Source organism: Lepidochelys kempii, chromosome 10 (genome assembly GCF_965140265.1).
Source record: "Lepidochelys kempii isolate rLepKem1 chromosome 10, rLepKem1.hap2, whole genome shotgun sequence".
Taxonomy (NCBI): domain Eukaryota; kingdom Metazoa; phylum Chordata; order Testudines; family Cheloniidae; genus Lepidochelys; species Lepidochelys kempii.
The window spans coordinates 81279527-81298970 of NC_133265.1; the positions used below are offsets into that span (position 1 = coordinate 81279527).

The 19444-nt window shown below is 49.1% G+C and overlaps 1 protein-coding gene across 1 annotated transcript in view; it reads right to left on the minus strand.

The window, feature by feature from the left end:
• Nucleotides 1–213: 213 nt before the first annotated feature.
• The window catches only part of ITGA11 (integrin subunit alpha 11), a 148821-nt gene continuing 129590 nt past the window's right edge, over nt 214–19444 (minus strand). The window contains exons 24-30 of the mRNA XM_073361500.1: nt 14760–14850; nt 13679–13792; nt 12001–12087; nt 9645–9755; nt 8193–8288; nt 4658–4771; nt 214–1428 (exon numbers count right to left, since the gene is read on the minus strand). Coding sequence (XP_073217601.1) covers nt 1357–1428; nt 4658–4771; nt 8193–8288; nt 9645–9755; nt 12001–12087; nt 13679–13792; nt 14760–14850 — 685 coding nt within the window. The 3' untranslated portion in view covers nt 214–1356. The remainder of the gene's footprint in view (nt 1429–4657; nt 4772–8192; nt 8289–9644; nt 9756–12000; nt 12088–13678; nt 13793–14759; nt 14851–19444) is intronic.

A 19444-nucleotide genomic window follows, 5' to 3' on the forward strand; every position in this document is an offset into this window, starting at 1 on the left:
AAATAATTATATTATGCAAAAGAAAAGATTTTTGTCAAACAGCACTGATCATCTCTGCATTACACAAAGTATATACAATTATAATACACATTCCGATTCCTGTTGCACGTTTTCTCTTTGAAATTGCACAGTTTGTAGAAAACACTTCAAACTGGTTTTTTGATTTTTTTTGTGTTTAAACAGGTAAATATTTTCAGAATAAGTATATACAGCTGGACACTGAAGTTTTGCATTAAGGTGCTTTAATTTGCTATTAACTGTTTTCAGTGCATTAAAAAGAAAGCAAATTAAAATCTCTCCGTTAAACTGCTCCACTCAGAAAATGTAAAACACTTGGGGATCTGTGGCTTTATAATGGCCTGAGCCAGCTCCGCTTTGCTTCAGTGGGAGCTCCACTGAACCCTGCATTATTAAATTTTGATGCACAACATGAATTTAACAAATGTGTAACTTGTTCAATGTATCTGTTCACTATTTGGATAGGATTTTTCGTCTCTTTCTTCCTCACTGGAGAAATCTTATTTCCTCAGGCAAATCATGCAGGTGGGGAATTCACATGTGGCATTTTACTGACAAGTCCTCCCCGTTTGAATAATCCAAATGTTAACCTTTAATATGAGGTATCTCAAAAGTATTGTTTAGTAGCAGTAGCAGCCTCAAAAGAGTGCTCTGCACAAGGTCCATTCCCTCAAACTATTTTGGAACACTCACTACCCACAGTGTGTGAGGCCATTTCAATGAACAAAGAATAAATGCAGGTTTACTGTTGCTACAGCTTAACAGTTGGGAACTGGACTTTCTACGTCTTTCAGCTAGAACGTCTCTCAAATCCCATCCCTAATGCAGATTAAGAAGTTCAAGAACAGGAGGTGCAATTAATCAGTGGGATTTTATACATGAAAATTAGCTACTGTAAATCTCCTGAGATTTCACCCTAATCTCACAGCTCTCGCAATTACTCTGGCTTGCTTGTTTCTTAGATCTGTAGCATGTCATTAAACTTGCAATCCCCAGCATAAAAAAATTAATCATAACGACCACCCCTAGTCTGTTGTTGCCCTTAGTTCTCTCTCTCTCTCTCTCTCAGATATGCATAGCTGCCTGTGGCCAGGCAGAACAGAGCTATTTAAAACCAGTTTGAAGTACCTTTTGATGCTTGTGCTCCTGTGGTATATAGCCACCGAATGGGTTTTATTTAGATAACGTCACACAAAGGGGTGTATTCTCATCTCAATGCAAACGGAGTTCCACACCCACATCCCTCGGCATCAAGACAAACATATACTCCGTAAGCTGTAAATTAATATGAACACGTTGATAGATAGATGAGCTTCACAGGCTCTCGCTGGGGAAGCCTCATTCGAATACTTTGGCATTCTGCTCCTGTTCTGTATCTCTCTTGCGACTGGCACTTTTAAAAAATCCAAGCTGTAGGAATTAAAGAAAAGACAAAAAAAAAAAAAAAAAAAAAACACAACCCCACCATTACTTCAGCGGCTTATGTTGAAGTGCATTTCTTTTAGAGGGATATTGTCAGGCAGTGAAGGGCCCACATTTACATTTGTTGGCAATAAAAAGGGTTTGGAAAATTTTATCATGACAAAAATGTGTTTGACATTAAAGAAAAATTCAGCAAAAAACTTTTCAAATGGCTCGCATTTAAATTTCCTTGAAACATTGCAGCACCTGCTGGTGTTTGAAAAGCAGGAAGGGAAACTGATTCATCTGTCCAAGGTGACTGAAATGCCAGAAGTATCAATGGCAGAGAGTAGAATCATAGAATGGCAGGACTGGAAGGGACCTTGAGAGGTCATCTAGTCCCCTGCACTCGTGGCAGAGAGGTTTTCGTTTTTCATCATTTGGTTTTAACGTGTTAGTCGATCAGTAAATGTGCTTTTTACAAGATATGGTGTGGCACCTGAGCGTTCCTGTTCCTTTAGAGCAGTGATACCCAGACCTCAGTAATTCAGGAGCCAAATTAGTGATCCACATTACCCAAAAGAGCCACAGGAGTGTGAATTCACTGGTTCATTTAATATATACAGGAAAAGCGTTGTTACCGGCATGTTGGGAGAATAAGGGGTGCCAATTAATCAAATATTGCGGTTAATGGAGAGTTATACTTTACCAAGGGAATACCAATTTTCAAAGCATTAGACTACAATCAAATGAATGAAGTATAAGATCCAGGACGGTATTCCGGTATTCACCAATCCAGTACTGGTACTGCACGGCAGAGTGGTTGGTTTCTTGAAGCACTTAGGTGTACGCAGGTAAAGTTTTCGATCCAGTAGGTTATCTTAGGCCACTACATATCACTATGGGCTGCGTGGCATACACCCAGGTCACTAAAAATACACAACACTAAAACGATACTGAACATAATTGAATCTTTGATGATTGAGAAGGCACTTCAGGATCTTGCAGTGCCTCAGGGTCGTCATTATCAACATCGGTTATTATTGTAGAGGCAGCAGGTGTAGGAGATTGGGCTGACTGTGTAATGACCCTATGACACACCCTGGAAGCTGCTTTTCTGAATAAAGCCCTGATATCAGCTTGCTTGTCTTCTGCCTCGTTTACATAAAAGTGCACAATGTGCAATTGCATAACCTCCTGGGCAGCGGACTAGTCCCAGTTACGAGACTGAAGCTTTGTAGTGGGCGATATCAGAAATGCCGGTTAATAGAGCTTCCCGGCTGGTGAAGTGCGGATAACGCAGTTTTTACTGTATAGATTATTCTCACAGCAACATGACTGACCAAGTTGTCTACAATTGGTTAATAACACAGTAAAAGCTTCCTGATTGGTTAATAATTAAGTCACGGTGTTTTGATATCATGTGCTGCAAAGAGCCGCAGAAGACACATTAAAGAGCCACTTGCGGCTCCCGAGCCTCTGTCGGAGTCTCACTGCTTGAGAGTGAGAAATTCTTGTAGGATTTCTCTGAAGCTTTCAGAAAAAGAATCTCCATTTATTCACTGCTGCTGTGAACCCTGGTTTGTATTCTGGGGGCGGGGGAAGAAGCACCTCAAGTGTTCAAAGGTTTTCAGACAAAGCAATAATGCACGCTGTAGGTGCTCGAAGGGCAAGAGCTCCCAGGATGTGGTGTTGGGTATCTTATGTCTTTTCATGGGTCGAGCCACAAACCCAGATTACTGCTCTTTTGAAACGTTTACATGTAAATTGTAAATGCCAGGGTCCCCTGTTCCACACAGGCAAATCCTGGTCCCATTACAATGAATGGCAGTCTTGCCATAGACTTATGGGAGCAGGATTTTTGACATACTCAGAAAATTGGAGCAAAGACAGGGCAGCCTTGGCTGGATGTGCTCTGCCTGCCCCAACCTCCCACTCCAGCTTGACAACGAGCAGCAAAACCTGCCTGCCCGCACCCCATCTGTTTAACCAGCGATCTTACCTGCCTGAGAAGGGGCCCTCTCGGGAAGTGCAATCTATTCAGTCATGCCCTAGTTGTGGACAAAACTTGGTGTAGGTTTATCAAAGATTTGCTGGGAAGAGCAACTGCAATGCACAGTGCGAGCTCTGAGAAGACACTTAAACCCATCCCTAAACACGGGCTCAGGAAGGGACTTCATCTCCAGGGCACAACATCAGGGGCCTTGGGCCTTTGTCCCCTTTCCCCGGCGTATCCCATGTGATCGGTTTCTTGGGTATGCCAGGCAAGGGGACCTTTGTCTTCCCGATGTCCAGTGTGTTTCCCAGTGCAATTCACTATGCCCGGGGGTATTTAATGGTCTGCACAGCTCACAAAGCTGGCACTGACCTCCGGGGGTTTCGGTCTCACTCCCCGACAGCGCTGCCTTCTGCCTTGCTTGCAATTTGGCCACTCAGTTCGATGATGTTTGTCAGCTCAAATCCCTGGCAGCCAGGGACCAGCCTCTCTGCTCCTCTCTCTTTACACAGCGTGACCCTGTCCCTCTTACATGGCTGTTCAGCCTGTTCCCCTGGGGTGCTGCGTGGCCCTGCTCCCAGCCCCAGAAGCTCAAGTTGGAGGTGAGAAACCCAATCTGCGCCCAGAGTTGAGGCTAAAGCTGGGCTAGGGAGTGGGCTGTTCTCTTTGCCTTCGCCACAAACAGGAAAGAAGGGGGACAAGGAAGTGATGTGGAGGGCACTGGGGGCTTCCTTGTCTCCCTTCCAGGGCACCGGGCATTGAGCCTGACTGTGACCATTTCCAAGCCATCCGAGCAGTGCGGGTTGCAGGCTGGTTGATGTTTTGGGGTCATATTGGGAACTCAAGTTGCATCTGAGGCTTGTCCCTCCTGGAGGAGTCCCTTGACTTCCAGCGGAGGGCGTTTTAGTTTACAGCCCTGAGTTATCAAACCCAAGTGTGCTGTGCAGGGGGATGCACAGAGCCTGAGGGGGTGGGGTGGGGCTGGGTTCTGGCTCTGGGGAGAAGGAAGAGGCTACAACATCTTCACCAAAGGAAACGGAATCAAGGGGAAGAAGGAGGCGGGAGGTGGGTGAAGTTCTATGGTCCGTCATGCTAGAGGTCAGAGGTCACAATGGTCCCTTCTGGCCTTCATGTCGATGGGTCGATGACAAAGGAATAATGACAGTGCAGGGAAACGGCGTCAGCTTGTCCCAGCCGCACGAGGCGTGTCTGCCCCGAGTGCTGGCTGGAAACTGGCCTTACCTTCCACAGAGCCAGGACAAGGAGCGCGAGAAGCAGGAGCCCGCCTAGCGTGCTGCCTAGGATGATCCAGATCGGGATCTGGGACTCCTCTTGCTTGGAGATTTCAAACGTTATCTGCAATAGGAATAGGATCAGAATCCCCTTCGTCAGCACCAACGCTGAGCACATCGACAGCCCTGCCTGTGGCCAGGCCACACCCTGTGGCATCCTCCCCGGAGGCTGGTGGGGGCTGCTGAGGTGGGAGCTGTGTGAGACGAACGTGCTTGGGTTTGCAGAGTGCTTCCCTCCACCCCCCCATTCTGCCCCCCTGCATGCCACTTTTAGGCCTTCTCTGCGCCTGGCACATGCCCTGATTTCAGCTGGCAGACTAGCTTACTGGTGCCACCCCCTAGCCTAGAGCCAGAACTTGCACTGTCCAGTTCACTGGTGCACATTGCAGCTTTGCCTGTGGACCAGGGCTTTGCATCGGTGCAGCCACTCTGGCGGGTGGGTGCAGATAGCTGGGATCCCCAGGGTAGACGAGGCCTTCATCTCAAATCCAGCTGCACCTGCACCTCAGTCCACCCCTTTCGAGGCAGCAGTTAGGAGGTAACAGGATCACAGAGGCTCAGGCTTGGGAACAGGCACACGGCTCTGCCAGGCTGTATCTGCCCTACTTAGGGCCCTACTGAAAGGGGACTATGGTACTCAGCGGGACACGGGGGCTGCAGGCAGGGCCTGACACGGAATGCAATAAAACACAGTTTTTTCACCTGCCTTAGATTTTAAAGAACGACTGAACATTTCTTGCTGTCACTTGGCTGCCGGTGCTAGAATGTGGGTGTCTGTAGGCAGCGAGGCTCAGGCTAACAATGGAGTTTCCTGCGATGGACAGACATCTCTCTAATCCCTTTGCAGGGCCTGTGGCAGCCCAGGATGGCTGGCAGGGCTACTGGCTAGAAGATGAAGCCTGCAGCCAGCAGAGGGCAGCAGCGCTCCATTCTCTCTGGGCCCAGCGGGGAACGCGGTGACCTAGTGGGAGCAGGAGTCTGGCTTGTCTGGCTCTGCCTCAGACAGGTCTGCATACAAACCCCATGGGGCAAGGGGTCACGTGGGAAAACGCTCCAGCGCTGGACGAACACGTCCCTTTCGGCTACATTTTCAAGCTTTGCTCTGCGACCATGAGGGCTTGACACCTACTTGGTTTTGCTCAATGACAGCTGAGATTCTCACGGAATCACAGGACTCCAGGAGCTGGAGGTTTAAGAAAACCGCCAAATGCTGCGAGAGCTGCAATGAAATCATGAGAGTTGGCCACCCTGGAGTTTTCTCCATGGGCAGGCACATGGCAACGCTGCTGCCGCCAACCGCCGGGGGAGGGCAGCTCTGAAGGCTGACAGAGCACACGGACCCTCTGGTGGCTGGCGTGGATCATCCAGCTCCACTGCCTGTTCCTGCCAAGGAGACACTGAGTGATTCCATCTCCTGGGAGCCTGGCACGGAGCCTCCCAACCAGCCCTGCCGGGGCTCTGGGCCTGGTGGGAACAGGGAGCACGGGCAGCTTGCACAGCAATGTCTCCGCTCCAGGCAGATCTTCCCCTGCCAGGGGACTGCAGCCTGGCGTCTGCTGCTGGAACCGTGGGGCTGATCCAAAGCCTGCTGAAGGCCGCGGATGAGGCCCTGAGCCTAGTGATCAGGGAATTCCCACACTCTCCAGCCGTTCAGCCCCGGAGACGCAGTTCAGCCAGTATGAACCAGCCGCCACACAATGGCTGTTTGGGTAAAGCCCCTTTTAACAGAACAGTCTCTCTGGAGGCCACTTCATTGCCCCGCTTCCTCTGCGCATCGCTCTGGGCCCTCTGCCCTGCCTGGCAGTCCCAGTCTGGGGACCGGGCTTCCTCCACCAAGGGTGCTTGTCTGTGGAACTGCCTTTTGGAAGAGACCCACCGGAGTCCCTGATGGGCCGCTTTTAGGACACACTGCATGTCTCAGTGGCTACAAGTGGCCTCGCCTGGACTATGTGGAGTCCTCTGTTGCACCCCCCCCATCTCTGAGGGTACATTTACGCTGCCAATAAAGGGGCAACGGCAGCTGTGGCCAGCATACCCATGACAGCTTTACTCTTGCGAGCACGGCTAAAACCAGCAGTGACGACACGGCAGCCATGCACGTGTATGCCCAGGGATCCGGGTGGCCTCGAACAGCCAGTGGTGATGCCCAGGCCACTGAGCCTTCACTGCTGTTTAGCCCGCGCTGCAATCATATTGCTAACTGCAGCGTAGATGGACCCACACGGTGTCACGCGTGAACTGATCCCTGCCGTTGCTGGCCATCTCATTTCCCCTCTGCCAGGCCCCTGGGTCTTCTGGGGCAGGGCACTTGATCCAGTTTTGCCCCTTGGCATTATTGTTTTGTGCCACCAGCTGCTGTGTCCTAGAGACACTGGTGCATTTGGGCTCCACGGGAATGTGGGGATGGCCAAATAACTCAGAGAAACCGGCTGCGAGGGTGAAACAACCAGAGATTCCCCAGCCTGCCCTGCTGCCTGGAAAGCTGAGTGGAGGGGAGTTGGTTCCAACAAAAGCCATTTGCAAAGTGCCTGAAAAATGTCAGCTCAAGTGCAAATTGACAAAAGCAAAGAAAATACCTATAAAAGGGCACGTGCAGCCTGTAAGCGGCTAAATAAACCGAGGGATTCCGGCAGATACACTGGACTCGGCTATGGCTGCAATGTTCTTTTCTTTTCTAGTCTGTTTTGTACGACACTCATCAGTATCTGAGCACCTGAGGGTCTTTCACAGACCTTAATTCTCCCCTTTCTCCAGTCGCCAGGGGTAGGGAGGGTGGGCGCGTGTGCATGGGAATGTGTGTAACTCGCCTCACCCCCAGCTTCCTCCTCTGCTGATCTGGGGGATGGGAAAACTCTGGCAGTCTGCCCTGGGCCCTGTGAAATCAATGGCCAGTCTCAGCTCCGGGGCTATGGCAGCTCTGGCTGCAGCTTCCCCTGATTTCAGCCCGGTAGCTGAGAGTCCTGTCGGTTTCCAAGGTTGAGGGGTAGGGAAAGGTGGCACCTGAATCTGCCTTATTCTGAATCACCAGCTCTCTCTGGCCAGCCTGCCCACCTGGCTGGGTTGGAGTTGCTCTGATTTCTTTTCCACGGTAGCCTGATGCAGTCCAGCCCCACTTAGGGCTTTCTCCATCCCCTCCCTTCTAATGCAAATATCTGTGCTCCCGTCATTGGGGAGTATAGTCGAGAGCTAAAGGTTTCAGGGTAGCAGCCATGTTAGTCTGTATCAGTAAAAACAACAAGGAGGACCTGTGGCACCTTTGAGACTAACAAATTTATTTGAGCATAAGCTTTTGTGGGCTAAAACCCACTTCATCGGATGCATGCAGTGTATATATGTGTATATATCTATCTTCCTACTGTATTTTCCACTGCATGCATCCGATGAAGTGGGTTTTAGCTCACGAAAGCTCATGCTCAGATAAATTTGTTAGTCTCTAAGGTGCCACAAGTCCTCCTGTTCTTTTTTCAAGAGCTAAAGCAGCTCACCTGGCGGCTGGGGTCCTCTTCCCGAAAGATGAAGGGGCTGCGAAACTGTCGCTGCAGAGCTGCATTCGTCGTGAGCTTCAGTGATCTGAACTTCAGCTGCACAGACAGAACAATGGTGAGAATCGGCACCAGGCCCAGCGTGAGACTAGAATGTAACACTGAGCCCAGGTCAGGCGACGTCCCAAAGGGGCAGCTGCAATGGAAGGGGACCATTTGCTAGAGGCGCGAATGCCATGCAGCGCAGGGCTGGGTTGGCGCCGGTGTACGGGGCTGGGACGAGAGCCCTGGGGACTGACTCCCTGGCTCTCTGCCTGGGACAGGACAAGTGTCCTCAGCCCAGCCAATGTGCCCCATCAGAATCTAGAGGAGCCACCTTTAAGGGCCAGAGGCTAGTTCGGTCTTAGCAGGGGAATGTCAACACCTGCGACGGTGGGTCTTGTGGGGTGGGCACCGTCCACTGGGATATGGCCTGAGACCACCAAACATGTAATACAGGCCTCTGAATGGCCGTCAGATGGCAACAGCTTTTGGTCATTATGAGCCCCTGCTGGAGATGTCACGGTGCAAGGCCCTGTGGCTCATTGCTGACCCAACTGCAGGCAGTTGTGCTGTTCCTCAGACACAGTCCAAATGCTGAGCAGCTGCCTCGATGCCACCCCCAGAACATGCCCCAGTGCACATTCCCCGAGACAGGTTCCCAGGCTCCTGGACTCGTCCCAGTGAGGCTGGACCCTGCCAGTTAACGTGAGGGGCTGTAATGTTGGGCTAGGGACCAATCTGGCTGTCCGAGTTGCCCTGGCTGATGAGCCCGGCGGCTAGGCTGAAGGTGAAGCAAATGAGATCTGGTGTCCCCTCCCTTGACCTGCTGCATCATGGGGAATGAATATTAGCACGTGGGCATCACAGAACGGCGGAGATGGGTGGGGCATAGGAAGAACCTCAGGAAGAACTGGGCTGTAACCCCTGTGCTAGCTCTGAGTTCTTAGCCTCCCTACGTGGCCTTGGGCCAGACCGGCCGCTGGTGTAGATCAGCAGAGCTTTATTGACATCAGTGTCCCCTAGTCTCTATGGGACAAATTCAGATCTGGGGCGAGAAGGGGAATCTCTACTAACGTCATAGAGTTGGGCCAGTCCACACCAGCCATAAGGTGAGCCCTGGACCTCAGCCTCTACCCACCGCACAGAGGTGTTGGATTAACTAGGTAACGATGGCAAAGCACTTTGAAGAAGAAACGGGCAGTGTAAGGCTCAGTATTACATTCTCCATGGTGAGGTGCCTCAGGAGATTTCAGATTAGGATGGAGGGTTAATTGTAGCTGAATAAATCGTCTGTGCTCCCTGGGACAGGCAGAAAGCTCGGGAGAAGACCAATCTGTTTGCCCTGTAACGCTTCGCCGTGAGGCTCTTTCTGTTTGATGGCGGTGTCGGCACAGTGACGGTTGCTGTACTTACTGCTTTCAGCGACTCCAGCCACAGATTGCCACGTAAGTGAAAGCTGATTTCTTCATTGGATGCTAATTTCACATGACAGTCAATGGACACGACGTCCGAGTTACTGTGGTTCTGAAAAAGCAGATGTTTGCATGTCGCTGATGTTACCGTCACATGTGGCCAGGCTTCCCTTCTCCTTCTGGATAGTGCATAATTCAAGAAATATCTCCCCGGTACTAATGAAAAGACACTGCAGCCCAGCTCTGATTGGCTCGTTTCACGCTCGGGGAGAAAAAGGGAGGCGGAAATATTTTCTGGTCATAAACAAGAACCAAAATGTTGAAATCAAACAGCAGCATTGAGAGCCTGGGTTTGTGCCATAATCCTGGATCTGAACAGTCTCGGATTCAGTGCATGGAAGAGGGAGGAGTGAAATCTGACCCAGACTCTGAATGTTGCCATTTCATTATTATTATTTTATGCTACGTCTTGCCACAGGCCCCAAAGGCCCTGTAGGGATAAGGTGGTTTCCCTGTCACCATATTGTGAGGCCTAAGGCCTTTGTCTGCAGCCATGTTAGCAGGGCAGCAGGCATTAGCTAAGAAGCAGAAAGTCACATCCTCATATTTCATCTAAAGACATTAAAACAATGTAATATCTGGCTGTTAAGAAGGACACCCCATCCTAATGGCCCCCACCATCACCAGATAAAGAAACGGATCTTAAGATGGTTAAAGAAAATTTTGTTTGATAGCATCCTGTCTGGCAAGAAACCACTTATCAATAGCTGTGGTTGTGAAATCCTCATGTTTTTATTGTTTTATCTTTATGGTCCCCACTTCCCTATTGTTTGTCTGTATGAGCTCTGTCTGGTTCTTTGATTGTTTCTGTCTGTTACATAATACATTAATTAAGGTGGTGGGGTAGGATTGGTTAGAGAATTTTGTTACACTATGTTAGGATTGGTTAGTAAAATGTTAGGATAATGATTGGTTCAGGTATAGCTAAGCAGGATTCCAGTTTCACTATATAAACTGGGGTCCAAGAAGGAGACCAGGAGAGAAGGAAGAGGGAAAGACCGGGAAGAAGAAGAAGAAGAACTCACCTCCAAGACACAGCCTAAGATCCAAACTGCTAAGAATCCTCTGCACGACCGTGACGTGCAGCAACCAGAATCCAGATGAGAATGACCTTGGCCAACAGGGAAAGTCCACCTGCCTGATCAGGATTGGTGAGCATAGCACTGCATGCTTAGCATGCATATTCTTAGCATGTGTATTCTGCTTGGTAATTGTTAATAAATAGAAGATAAGGATATTACTGTGTAAGGCTTCTTCACTGGTAAAAGGTCCTGCAAACCCGCAGAAGGTTATGCTTGAGCCCTAGAAACTGGGTAAAGGTGGGTGCCCCTAGAGTGTTTGAGTAAGAGAGAATTTTGTGCAGGTAACAGCCCCATTCAGGATCGGGACCCTGCTGTGCCAGGTGCTGTACAAAACACACTGTGTTATTTGTTGATAAAGGGCCTTGGGCCTGCTCTCACTGAAGCGAATGGGAATGTTGCTAGTTTCAAGGCGGGTTGGATCAGGTTCAGCTTGCCCTTCAATATACGGAATACAGAACAAACGAGATCCCTTCCCTAAGTGGACAAACCCTACAGAGCGAGGTGAGGAGGAGATGGATTAATTCCACAGTGGTTACATGGAGCTGAGCAGTGATACAAAAGGGCGCTGACGAGGAGGAGGAGAAAGTTGAGAGCAGAAAAGAGGAGAAAGTAGGCTAGGTCAGAGCCATGCAGGGTCTGGAAGGAGGAGAGAGTGAGGAGCTCCCATGTGACGGGGAAGACAAGATGGAGCCAGCGGACAGTTCTGATTTGTGCAATGGGCTGAACCAAAGCCTCCAGGCAGTGGGAGGTTTGGGACCCAGATTGGTATTTTCAGTTTGAGCCCATCTCTAACCAAAACCAAACACACCGCTGGAAAGAGTCATTTTGTCACCATCAAAACGGCTTTCACAAACTGCACCTGATCCAGCAGCCGAGCACTGCTGTGTCAGCAATGTGATGTTTTTTGGCACGTGCCTCCGAAGGGGAGAGACAAGGTCTGTGGGTGGACTGGACATTGACCTCCTGAATAATGGCTGGCCTTAATGGAGACACTGACCCTGGCCAATTACACAGTGCACATTTCTCACAGCCAGGAGGCCTTCCCCAGAACTTGTGTGCATACGGGATCACCCTCTCCCTTCTGCTCTTTCTTTCATTCAGCCCAAGGGTCATGCTATCTTTGGAGACATGTATCAATCACAAAGACAGAGCAGGAGTGCCTTGGAGACAGAGCCCAGACAAGAGGGTAGGCAAAAGCCGATGCAAATGGCATACCAGTTGTAGGTTACGGGAAAGGTCCTCCTCAGCAGGTGTCCTTCTGTAATCAGTGTTGTTTCCCCAGATATTACATGTCGTATTTTCCTTCAATGGGCAAAAGAAATTCAGTTAAACATAAAGAAATTCATGTTAAAACTGACCCAAAGGAACTAAACAAACACACCCCATGGCTTTCCATATTCAGGGCAGTTTTATTTTTGCTCTTCCACTATACAGAGTCCATGGATGGGTCTGTGACAAGTGTCACAGAAGGCTGGGTTCTCTATCTAAACCTTCTCCTCTAATCTAACGTGTCGAGAGCAATAAAGCATGGAAATGCTCTCTCTCAATGAGTCCAGAGTTTTACTGTTATCTATTCACATCTGAACATGGACACAAACTTATTCTCTAATGACAGCTACTGTTTGAAAACAACAACATGGTCAGTTGTGGCCACAGAACAAGTCTCTTAGCTCATTAGGTACCCAAATGTCACAGATCTTCAGGCATGGAAAGTTTAGCCCTGAAATCAGAAGTTAAGAAGGAGCATCTGAAACCCAAGCTATAATGGACAGCATGTGGCTTTCACTACTAGCAATTCATTTTTAATTAACACGTTTAATATATTTTTAATTAAAAGGTTAATTAAAAGGTTAACAGCTCTCCTCAACCCTGTCTAGTTCACAGAGTTATTTCCAGGAGCTGTTTCCTTGCTGGAGACAGTCTCACTGAAATGAGCCAGCTATGAGTAAGCCCTTTGGGAGAGCTTGACCCACAAGTGGCTTTGAATTCAATTTCACAGGTTTGTCGAGGATCATGGAATATTTTTTCTTTTCTACTAACAAAAATTCATCCCGGGGTGGCAGTGGGAGGTATAGTCCCAAAGTGGAAGATGAATTTGTGTCCTCCCAAGAGCATATGTTCTATATCAGTAATACCTCCCGCCGACTGGGACATCCACGTCTGTCCACGTGTGCTGGTGTGTGTGACAGGGCAAGCGTGCCAGGGCTGTGACTACAAAAACAGGTATTGAAGCTAAAATATCCACTGACACACTGTCTCTCAGCCAAGGCTGTCTTTTCGTAGAGAGCGCGCGAAATATCCTCCATTGCAGAGGGAAAATTATACACAAGGTGCCCAGTGATCTGCCCCTGAACTCTCTCACCATTTTGTGGTTATTCAGGTTCCAGCAGATGTCCCAGTCAAAACATAACCATTTCAAGACCAGCAAGAAGTCATTAAATGCTAGTAGGAGGTTTAGTCCTTGCAAGGCGCGGATTAAACCGGTGGCTTGCTACCACTTTCCACTTTCCCAGCCAAAGGAATGTGGAAGGAAGAAGTCCATGAGTGTACGGAAGAGCCAAAGAGTTAAATAATTGGGTTCAGATAAGCGAGAAGATGACTATTAACACTTAAGGTGAACTGACAGAAGGAAAATAATTACCCACTACCAGGATATGAATATAACAGCATCTACCAACTTTCTAGAGCACATGAAAGTATGTCCCCTGGCTATATATGGGACGGAGGTCTATAGCCTCATCTCGCTGCCTACTGTGAATCCCCATGGACTGAGTGGAAATGGTTAAGCATTTGGGAAGCTCAGAGTAGCGCTGGTAAGAGACTTTATAAAGGAAATATTTCAAAGGGCAGCTCCTGGAACCATTCCAAAAGTGGAAGTAATCAAAACTGCTACCTGATCCACAATGAAGTCGGTCAGCAGCAGAAGGCGATTCCCTCCTCTTGTGGCTACTGGGATCGTGATTTTGATAGTCACACCGTCGACAGGAAAGAACCCCAGATTGTGCAGCTGTAACATGGAAAAGAGACTGTTTTAACGCAGGGAATCAGCATTCGAGGAGCATTACCTTTTTGTACCAGGTGAGAAAGAGCAAGTTGTCAGTTGTAAGCTCTTTGCTCAGGGATAACTGGTGGGTTTTTGTTGTGAGATGGACCTAAATTGGAACACTACGTTTTTTATCAGGTGAGGCAACCGGTTGTTTACTGAGGGTATGTTGGTAGTAAAATGAATCATCTCTCTCTTTTAGGACCTTATCTGGCCCCTGTTACCATGATGTCTGGTCACCATTAATTGACTGTCCTTGTAGCACCCCCGAGAGGTAGGGAAGTGCTATTCTTCCCACATTGCAGACGGTCACCATAGCACAGAAGGTGTCTACACAGCCCATGGCAGCAAGCTGCCCACCCTGGGCTGACACGACTACAAACAGCCCTGCCGATGTTACGGCTTGTGGAGGAGGCTGGGCTCTGAAGCCTGGCGAGTGGGGGAGCAGAAGTATGCTGGGACGAGTGGGGAGCAGGCTTTCCAAACCAGCACGTGGAAAATCTGCCCCAAAAGCAGCGCGGAGCCAGAAGGGCTGGTGTGAAGGAGGGCCCTTGGGTTAGGGAGAACTCATTTCCAGAGAGAAGTAGCCACAGCTTCCTCCAGGCTATAGGCTTTACCCTGCCAGATCTTTGCTTCTCACGTCTTTCAGCGATGACAGACATGGCGAGCTGCAAGGAGCCATTCAGGTCAGAAAGGGGCACCGTGTACTAATGGCGAGGTTGAGTCTCTGCTCTGCCTGGGAGCACGCAGCCTTGTCAGAGGTGGCCCAACGCTCAGCCAGGGCTCCCCTGATCTTGGCGCGCTGTGCGCCAGGACAGTCCCCCTTGTGCTGGGTGCCAGCACCCAGGCAGCGCCCTGGCTAACTGAAGATTGATCCATGGGCCTACACAAGGCAAGTATTTTGACCCATCACTTGAAAATGTTGCCTTACCTTAAATGTGCAATGAAAGGGAGGGCCGATGCTGTCATACCTCTCCAGGGAGCTGTTTGACTTGATTTCATAATAGTCCAGACTCGAACTCCTGTCGTGACAACGGATGAGGGCGTGTCACGTCTCAGCAAAACAACCAATCAGAAACAAGAGGACTCTAGCACCCGGCATTCATCAGCCAGGAGCCACAGCACCCAGCGTTTAACGGTGCTAAACGCTCGAGGGCCGGCAGGGGCCGGGTCAGAGTGAGGTGCCCGGGCAGGACCGTGTGGACAGGCTCCCTTGGCACCTTGGTGTGCTAGACTTTAGTTTCATCAGCAGCAAATTCACTGGCAGAATCTGTATCACTTTAATATAGGAAGCTAGTTAATTATTCTAGCTAGTACATATAGGCAGGGCCCAATACGGCAAGAATTCTGGACGTTGATATCAATGGTGTATAAATATAAATCAACTAATCAAATAACTATTTAGAAGCTGAACCCCCAGGAAGGAGCCAGCGCCATGTGACCAGCCAGCTTGCCACAGACCACAGCTGAGGAATCTCTGCTATCCGGTGTGCAGCTCTGCATTCACTGGGGTGTGTGCGTACTGGGGCACAGGCAGAAAGCCTTTGGCCAACAAGTAACTTACAATGGCTTTGAAAAGATTCCTCCTTTTTTAGTGGGACCAGAGAGTAACATTTTTGTTCTCGGTGCTCGTGGGGTGGTTCTGGCAGTTGCATCTTTGTTGGAGTGAAAAGAAACAGTCTCATAAATCACAAGGAATAAAGTGACTTTGCTTGCTGGGCCCCACTGGCTGGAGTATAAGAAATCGCAGAAAGATTCCAAAATCTGGTAGAAATTACAGCCCGGATAGGGGGCAGCCACGGAATGTACTTATATATGCTGCATTTTGCTAATCGTGTAAATAAATTGTCATCTGAACTTTAGCTCACTTTTCTCCTTGAACTCTGCATTCACACCCAGGAGACACATTGGTTTAACATGCTGCATAAAATCCTCTGCACATTCTCTTGCACAAATTTTTTTTTTTTGATGGGGGGTGAGCTATTTTAAATCCTATGACTAAGATTCCAGACACAGGGATGTGAAGTCACATCAGAGGTTGGTAACACATGCTAGGAACATTATTGTGTCCAGTAAGTGGTTTTTCTCTTAAAGAAATCACACGCACACATACTTAATAACACGCAGGTTTGTGTGTTAAAACATTATGAAATGCCCGTCACCTCATTGCTTTTTACACTCGATTTCTACATGTATCCACTGAGCGTTAGAGAGCACAGTGGCATTATTGCCGAAGGACTCCGGTTTGATGTTTCCTTCATATTTTTTTTCTCAACTGAAAACCAAAGCTCAAGTCTAGTCTGCAGTAGTGGAAAGCTGAGCCCTTTCGGAAAATAGTTAAGTTGTCATCGAGACGACGTAAAATAATGCTTTTCTACGGGAGCCGCAGTAAAGGGGATTAAATGCTCCATTGCAAGGCAGTGGCTTTTCGCTGGCTAATGTGGGAAAGCAAATACATCCAAATTGCCCTGGGGTTATGTCAGTGAAACTGCTTTTAAAGTAGGGTTACCATGTCGCCTTATCTTAGGGAAGGGCGACACTGCAATAAGAGACCCGCAGCACAGAGTCCCGAGGTCCAGGTCTGCCGACTCACGCGGGTGGGTCTACAAATAGCAGTGTAGATGCTCTGGCTGGAGCCCGGGCTTTGAAACCCCGCATGAGGGAAGGGTCTCTGAGCCCAGGCTCCAGCACAAGCCTGAATGTCTACACTGCTATTTTTAACCCCGCAGCCCACATTTCCCCCGCCTAAGTCAGCTAGCCAGGCTCTGGGATGTGCTGCTGCGGGTTTTTTATTGCTGTGTACATGTACCCTTAGGTATTTATCTGGTGCCCATTACCATAGTGTCTGAGTGCTTCACAATCTTCAGTGTTATCCTCACAAGAGGCTAGTAGGCTCTGATTTTTAAAGCTATTTAGGCACATTTTAAAATATATTTGGGTGCCAAACTCTCATTGATTTCAGTGGGAATTAGATGCGTAAATACATTAAAAAATCAGACCCTTAATGACTTGGCCAAGATCACAGCAGAAACCTTAGGCAGAGCTTGAATTTGAACCCAGAACTCCTAGACTAACACCCTATCCACTAGACCATCCTTCCTGTCAGAGCCGCACGGCTCTCTCCCGAAGCCCATTTTAATGATCTCTAGTGAACATCCCTGCCAGTTGGGCTACACATGGTTTCAAACCTGTGGCACGTGAATGTAAACCTGGCTAGTGAATTTTAAAAGCGGGTCGCGTGGCCAGGGCTTTAATGGAACCCAAGTCAAACAGAGAAGGTGTTCACCTTTGGGGAGCTCTGCCATGGCTGTTTACACTGGGCTGCTGGCACACAGCGGCCCTATAGCCGGCTTGCCATAGGAAAAATTCCACGGCACAAAGCCAGACTAGTAACTCCTACACCACCCTTATTGCAGGGGTTGGAGGTCACTCCAGGCCTTCTCTAGGCCTCCGGCTGCCACAACAACTCCTTGTAGGCATTTGCAGCCACTGTACATTAGAACACCTTGAAGACTGCTCTGATTTATGCTGGGAGACTGGCCCAGATCAGGGAGCACTTGGGTGGTCACCTTTCTGCCCCTCCCTCTGCTGAGCTGCACCCAGTGCTCCTGGGCTAAAGCGGGGTAGCTGAGCGTTGACACAAAGAGTTCACAAATGTTGTCCCTCAGCGCGTTTATAGCTGTAATCTGTGGCCGGTCCTGGGCATCGCACCCATACTTTACAATGAGGAATTGCTTAAAACAAACGGAAGTATTTCTCCACACAACGCACAGTCAGCCGGTGGAACTCTTTGCCAGAGGATGCTGTGAAGGCCAAGACTATAACAGGGTTCAGAAAAGAACTAGATAAGTTCATGGAGGATAGGTCCATCAATGGCTATTAGCCAGGATGGGCAGGAATGGTGTTCCTAGTCTCTGTTTGCCAGAAGCTGGGAATGGGCGACAGGGGATGGATCACTTGATGATTACCTGTTCCGTTCATTCCCTCTGGGGCACCTGGCATTGGCCACTGTCGGAAGACAGGATCCTGGGTTAGATGGACCTTTGGTCTGACCCAGTGTGGCCTTCTTATGAATGCAATCAACGTGTGTGTTCAGAAATGAACATTCACATTACATCTCCTTTCATGTGCAAACTAATCTTTTCCTCTCATTTATACTGTATTTATCACAGTGTGAGTTAGTCTTTTTCGACAACACATGAATTAAAAACATTTAACACCCAGAATCCAGATTTTAAATAATATACAAATCACTTCTGTTTAGATTGCTTTCCCTTCCTGTGTGTAAACCACATGCCATATGGAATATGTCTAATCAGTCTGCTATGAAATATTGCATGAGATCTATTTAGCAGGGCTCTGGGTGGTTTGGCTGGAAGAATGAATTGCATTGGAATGTCGGTGAGTTATCACCTTGGCCTCATTTATATCTGTATTCCAGACCGCCTCACAGTAGAAGAAAACTGGACTGTAATCTTTAAATGATAATGTAGCACAATGACGTCACTGGAAAGAGATTCACCTTGGGAGGAAAAATACGGGTGGAAAGTAGGAATCTAAATACCCCAGAAACCCTAATTGAAATGACTTGTTGGGAAGAAGAACCCAGTAAGAGTGTGTTAACTCCTCCACGGCAAACTACTGCTGTCCATCTGTGACCTGCTTGCTCACATGGGAATAGCTGCGTTTCCCCTCTGAAACAAGTGGAACAGCTGCCTGGCTTCGGTGGCACTTGGATCAGTAGGGAAAGCCTGGTCCTCTCGGCAAGATGCAAAGGGTCCCGATTCAGACGTACACTATGCAGCGCTGGAGCGATGAAGTAATGGCCGCATCGCGCTCCAGTCAGGAGTAACGCTATAGCACTCTCTTGGCAAGCAGAAAACCCAAAGCCCGGAGCCCTGAACGGGTAGCCCCTTTGATGCTACCAAACGGAGTTGCGTCTGTACCATTGTTATTCAGTCCAGACTAGCACCACAGCAAAAATCTCCTTTGCAGATTTCTCTGAAGCGTGGACGACAGCCCACGCCAGATGGGGCTTCTTTTCCAAACAGGCTCAGGGAATGCCCTTCAAACAAATCTAAGCAGGCAGCGACAGAGGCGCTGCTGATAGGGCGAACTCCCGCCCCACGTGACTGAGGAAAGGGAAGATACCACGGTAACAGCCCAAGGGCCGCAGCTCACAAAAGCTTGGATCGTTGTAGCGGAGGTAGTTTGACCTTGTATGGTACAGGCATTGGGTCCTGCAGGGCTCACCCGCTGCAGTGATGAGCGCCGGGTAAATGCTCAGCTAGGAGCGCTGGGGATCCTTTCCGGTATCTGTGCCTCTGTGTCAACTCCATGGCCACCCATGGCTTCCCACAGCTCCCTCACAGAGATCCGCCCCGGTTCCACCCCGCTTTAAGGGCCTGACCAAGCCCCCATTGAGGCAATGCCTACACACCCATTGACTAGTCTGGTGCAGGATTAGGCCATAGGAAGGCAGGTGTGGGGAGACCCTCCTCCAAGCATTTCCATTCATTATCCACAGGCTTTTCACCAGGGCGTGGTAGGGGGCGACCCCAACCCCACTGGGGCTCCTTGACGCCCAAAGGCACTGCGTGGTGAGATGGTATCACA